This window comes from Myotis myotis, unplaced genomic scaffold (assembly GCF_014108235.1).
Source record: "Myotis myotis isolate mMyoMyo1 unplaced genomic scaffold, mMyoMyo1.p scaffold_m19_p_2, whole genome shotgun sequence".
NCBI lineage: Eukaryota > Metazoa > Chordata > Mammalia > Chiroptera > Vespertilionidae > Myotis > Myotis myotis.
This window is the reverse complement of record NW_023416324.1, coordinates 217242748-217248747: the sequence shown is the minus strand read 5'-3', so window position 1 is coordinate 217248747 and position 6000 is coordinate 217242748. Positions and strand designations below refer to the sequence as shown.

Sequence of the window (6000 nt, the reverse complement as noted above, 5' to 3'; positions counted from 1 at the left end):
TCACTCCAGGAAAACAGGGTTAAACACGGTGCCAGCCGTCAGCGTCTCAGGGGCTGAAGGAACCGTGACTCAGAGGAAGAGGGAGGAAAGCTGGTGAAGTAGGAAACTTGGGAAAACACAGTATTGTTTCTGTCTGAGTTTAAGGGCAATGGGGCATGAAAGTGAATGGCTTTCTGGGCGGGGAGCCGGGGGCTACAGAGCCGGGACTGGCTGCTGGGAGGCGGTCACGCGAACAGGTGTCGCATCTGCATGGAGCTTCCGAGGGTTCGACCTGCTGTGACTTGTGGAGGGCGGTGGAGGCCTGGCTGGCATTCAGCCTCTCGTTGTTTCTGATTTTAAGGTTCAGAGTCCCAGATGGTCCTTGGAGGACAGAAATTCATTCTCAAAGGGGATCCCCCCACCCCCATTCAATTAACACGATTGAAACAGATGACTGCCGTGTTTTATTATAATCAGATGGACACGCTGTGAATACATTCAGTCTGGTCATTGCAATGAGGTGCAGTAAAGGGAACACATTTTTCTACTAAATAAACACACTGTCTGAAGGGTCAGAACGGGAGAGAGGAATGCTGATGGGCTCACACACGGGGGAGCTACTCCAAAGGGACCCACGAACCCCTCCACCCACGTCCGCCGCACCCCAACATGCACGTCTCACCCCGACACGGGCTCATGCGCACGGAGGCGGGGAACAGAGCACAGTGTGTGTCATTCACGCAGAACCAAGGGCCTCGCCAGGCCGCGTGCCTGCTGGAGCTGAGAGGGAGCGGGTGCGTGACCGGCCGGCCTGAGTCATCACCCCGAGACTTGGTTTCGCCCCGCGGGGCGGCCTGTTCGGTGACTAAAGGACCAAACGAGGAACTGGACCTTCCCCTCCAGGCCCCAGGGCCCTGCTCGGGGCGCATCCCCCATGAGGAGAACGGTGTTCGCTGCGTCCATGGCCAGGCCTCATCCAGATGACAGGCCTGGCCCGGCCGGCGGGCTTGGTGGATGGAGCATCGGCCCGCGGACTGAAGGGTCCCAGGTTCGATTCCCGGTCGGGGCACAGGCCCGGGTTGAGGGCTGGATCCCCAGTGGGGGTCGTGCAGGAGGCAGCCGATCAGTGATCTTCTCTCATCACTGATGTTTCTATCCCTCTGAAATCAATAAAAATATATTTAAAAAAAGACAGGAAGGTCTGCTTAAGGTGAAAATCATAGGTTACGGAAGCATATTATTTCTTAATTACACATGGGTTTTTTGATTCTGTAATTCTAAGCGAGTCTAACTGGATACATTAACTGCCCTAGAATCATCCTACGCACCCGAGGGTGAGTCACAGCCCCTTTTCCCCTAACGTGCCCGCTGCTGCGCCTGGAGTCCCCCAGGAACGAACACAGACTTCCCTGGGCCGGGCGTGGCCACAGCTTGAAAAACTCCATCAGAACCCGAATGCCTGTCTGTTCCTCTCCCGGCTGATGGTTCTGCGCGAGGGCGTTGCTGTGGGTGGAGGGAGTCGGGGGAGACACGTGGAGGGGACGCGGCGTGTTTTAGGCGCCTCGTGGCTCGGCTTTAGGCATGCGATGTCAGTTCGCTTTCTTAGTGATGATAACTGATTGTCCAGCCCGGGGCGTCCACTCCTCCCTGCGATTGGGGCCCTACTTGCGTGTAGACGACACAGACGGGAATAGAGACCAAGTCCAGCAGCGGGAAACGCTCTCACTGCGCGAGGTCGGAGTCCAGTCCCCACCGGAGGCGACCGCCCCTCCGTGTGCCCTTCGCTCTCCATCTCGGCTCGGATGGAGCCGTGAGGGGGGCCCTCCGCCCGACGTCCTTACAGTTCCCGGCAGGACCTTATCAAACCCACTGGCCGCCCCCCGGCCCCCCCTCCAGCTGGAGCCGCGCAGGCCTAGACGTAGCTGGTGCAGGGCTTCCTGGGCACGGCCGGGTCCCCGTGCGGCCCCCGGTGAGGCACGCGGTGCCTGGGGGCCGGGGGCCGGTGCCCTCGCTTCCTCCGGCTGCAGCAGCAGAACCCACAGAGCAGGGCCCCTCCCGCGAGGAGGACGGCGGTGCTGGCCCAGCCCAGGAAGAGCGCGGCCCCCAGCTCACGCTTCTGCCCCACGTGGACGGCGGGGTCGTGGAAATCCCGGATGACGATGTGGGCCGTCCAGGACACGGGGATGAGGACAAAGAGGCCCGTGAGGAGGAGGAGGGCCCCGGACGCCCCCACGAGGTACGCCTTGGCCCTCTCGTCGGAGCCCGTGCACTGGACCTGCCTCAGGCCACAGATGCCCACGAGCAGGGCCGTGAGGGCGAGGGCCACGGCCACGCACATCAGGGCCCGGGCGGCCTCCAGCACGGGGGGCAGGGCCAGCAGGGAGCTGTAGAGCTTGCACTGCAGGGTGGTCCGGGCCTGCCGCACGCAGGTCATCCACAGCCCTTCCCAGATCCTCTCGAAGACGATGATGTTGCTGCCCACGAACGCGGACACGCGCCACTGGGGCAGGAGGGTGGTGGCCAGAGCCCCGGCCAGGCCCAGGACGCCCAGCACCAGCCCCGCCACCTGCAGCGGGTAGAAGGCCATGGCCTGGGTGGGAGACGGGTCGAACCCAGAAGCTGCTCACGATCCCAAAGGCCTGACCTGGCCGGTGGCTCAGCGGATAGAGCGGCGGCCTGTGGACCGAAGGGTCCCGGGTTCGATGCCGGTCAAGGGGACGTTCCTGGGTGGCAGGCTCCTCCCCAGCCCAGGCCCTGGTCAGGGTGCGCGCAGGAGGCAGCCAGTCAGTGTGTTTCTCTCACATGGAAGTTTCTCTCTGCCTTTCCCTCCCTCTCTCTCCCACTGTCTCTAAAAATCAATGGAAAATGTCCCCGGGGGAGGATTAACCAAACCAAAACGCAGGTCCTGGAGGTGGAGGTCTCGTCTACAGGAGTCTTGGAGGGCGGTTTCCACGGCAACAGCCCATCAGGATGAGTCCCCGTGGCAGCCCGGGCCCTGGCCAGCGGCAGGACCTGCTGCGGGCGATGCTGCCTCTGCCCACACTCGCCCGCGTCCGGGGGACTGTGTGCCAGCCACAGAGAGCATCCCGGCCAGGGAGGAGGAAGCCAGAGGTGTGCCGAGCAGCTGCCTTCACGCCAGCCTTTCTCATCCTCCGATTGTCTCGGCGATGCTGTAATTAGTGACGGAGAACCGCTGTGGAATGTTAATTACAGAGCCCGGAACTTCCTGCCTGAGATCTCTCTATAGAAACGCACAAATGCACCAGCTAAGCCACAAGGAAGACAACGCCAAAGCCTGGAGGGTTCTTTGTGTTTTGTTGTTGTTGTTTCTCTTCTCTCGCCAGTTCTTTGCAAGGAAGACGCCGTGGACTCTGGAGGATCCGTGACTCTTCTCCGCCAACTTCCTTTCCTGCAGTCCGTCCGTCCTGCTTCAACCCAGCGTCGGACGTGGGGAATGTTAGGTGTGAGTCTCAGGGCTCCTGCTGAAACCAGTGATACTTTACACAAGGAGGAGTCCTGAGCAAGAAATTCAAATGTCACAGTTTATTCCCAAGATCCAGAAAGGAGGGACGGAGAGAAGCCTTCTGTTAATTTAATTTGCTGGCAATTATCATATTATCTTTTAAGCAACACCCTTCTTGCTGGTGAAATGCTGGTTGGTCTATAAACTTTCATACGTGTTTTTTTTTTCAGTGGCAGCTTGAAATACAGCACATTTATCAAAGTGAAAGACATCTCTCCCATTTTCACGGAACACCATGAAAAGTGTCCTTTGGATTAAGCGAGGAAACTGGTTAAATTCAGAGGAATCTTCTTAGGGACGGGAATTACCTTCCACGTGACCAGGCTTATGTCTCGTTGGCCACATGCAGGATGAGAGGGCACAGCGAGGCCAGCTCTGCGGGTGCTGATCAGGAATACACCCATCTTGGACCTACTAAGCGCGCATTCACCTACTAAGTGTGTGTTCACCTACTAAGCACGTCTTCCTCTGTCTGAGTCAACAACAGGAGGGAGAAAGGTTTTCTCAGGCCTTTTCCTCTGAAGGGACTAAACCAGAAATTGAATGCCACCCCTTTCATAGTTTCCCAAATACTTTTCAAAGCAAGAGAACTTTAATCAATGCTGTTTCAAAGTTCAAGAGGGACACTGTCATCCTTGACTTCCCTCCACGCATTTCCTAGAGGTGGGGGTAGGGGGGTGTGGGGTGGCGGGAGGGGCTTTATGTGGGGAGCAGACCTTCCCCCCTTTTCCTTTTATGTCCTGATGCAAGGAATCCATTTCAAGGATGGAAACTCTGGGAAGGTGTAGCCATTACTCAGGGCACAGCATGCGGACTCCTGCTGGGAGACCCTACCTTTGCACAGCCCTTCATTTGAGTCAACCCCAGCCAACAGCTGGTGTGTGACCCGGTACCACTGGGATATTTTTGTAGGATTCAACACTCTCTATATAAAAGGCTAATATGCTAAGTGTCCGAATGTCCGACCGGTTGCTATGATGCACACTGACCACCAGGGGGCAGACGCTCAACACAGGAGCTGCCGTGACGTGCACCACCCATCTATTGAGAAATGGCACCACAGAGCTGGCGCCCACAAAGCAACACTTGGCTTCCCCCAAGTGGGACACAGGCCTCGCCACCACCCTGGAGTGATAGCCACCCAATCACAGCCGATGCTGCCAAGAACCCGTGGAGCAAAACACAGCCCACAGCCCAGCCCAGCCCAGAAATGGTCACTGTGGGCACTGGGTAATGATGTCACCTAGCAACACCTGGCTTCCTCTCCCTAGCAACTAGCCTCCTTGGAGTGTCTTCAGCCCAGGAACCTGACTTCCTTTCTAGCCAGGTGCAGACATTTCACACTGTAACCAAATGTCTGTGAAGCGTTTTCCCTGCCTCATCTCATTTGATCCTCACAGAAGTCCTGGAGTAGGTAGGTAGGAGAGTTGGTGGAATCCTATTTTCTTTTCATTAGCCGGACAATGGAGATTTAGAAAGCTTAGAAACATGACCCGATTGAAAAGAAGAAATGGTGGACCTTGAAAATGACTTCAGGTTTTCTCACTGCGCAGAATATAGTCAAACACTGCTGCAGTTAAATATTTTACCCTTTGTTCTCCCTGCGTGAGCTACAATAATAATCAGCTTCATGTTGACAATTTACTGCTGTGTTGCTGACAATTACCTGAAAGAGAAGTCGGGGTGCTTCACTGGGCTGGAAAAAGTTTAGCTAAATCAGAAAGCAGGTCTAATAAGCAAGTTTATTCTGTATAAACTATATATATATTCTCTATATAAAAGGCTAAGTTGACTCACCCATGCACGATACACATAAAGCTCTCACTGACGCCAATCGCACACGTGTGTTTCCGTCTGTCATTGTCGATCATGAATTTGGTTGACACTTCTATTATAGAGAAAGGGCGGATAGTGATATTAAAATATTTCTTCTAATTAATTTCCTGTTGATGTGCATGAATTTGTGCACCGGCCACTAGTAATTTATAGTATCTAGAAAGATCCAGGTGACCTGCCTGGCTGGTGTGGCTCAGGGGTTGAGCTTTGACTTATGAACCAGGAGGTCAGGGTTCGATTCCCAGTCAGGGCACAGGCCTGGGTTGTGGGCTCCATCCCCAGTGTGGGGCGTGCAGGAGGCAGCCGGTCAATGATTCTCTCTCATCATTGATGTTTCCATCTCTCTCTCCCTCTCCCTTCCTCTCTGTAATCAATACAAATATTTTTTTAAAAAGACCCTGAACCAGCCCCTCGCAGGCCTCCCCTCGCCTCCGTGTCTCAATTCGCAGTCGCCTGCAGGGGACAGTCCGGCCTCCTCAGAGCCCACACAGCCCCGTCCCGACCCGGCTCCTGCTCAGCCTTAAGCGTCTCTCTCACCGTGGCTCATCCGACCTTCACCGCACGCACGTCGCAGTGAGAGTCGTAAATATTAGGTGGTGATTGCCAAAATGTGTTAATTACAAGTGGACACACAGCTGTAGACAGAAAAATAGAGCGTGGAA

The 6000-nt window shown here is 55.7% G+C and overlaps 1 protein-coding gene across 1 annotated transcript; it reads right to left on the bottom strand.

The window, feature by feature from the left end:
- Positions 1-428: 428 nt before the first annotated feature.
- CLDN17 (claudin 17) lies at positions 429-2566 on the bottom strand. The gene has a single exon (XM_036352328.1). It carries the CDS (start codon positions 2564-2566, stop codon positions 1892-1894), a length of 675 nt encoding a protein of 224 aa, XP_036208221.1. The 3' UTR covers positions 429-1891.
- Positions 2567-6000: the final 3434 nt, after the last annotated feature.

Bases quoted from the DNA above. Each gene is read 5' to 3' on its own strand.
- CLDN17 (XM_036352328.1), bottom strand. From the start codon at position 2,566: ATGGCCTTCTACCCGCTGCAGGTGGCGGGGCTGGTGCTGGGCGTCCTG.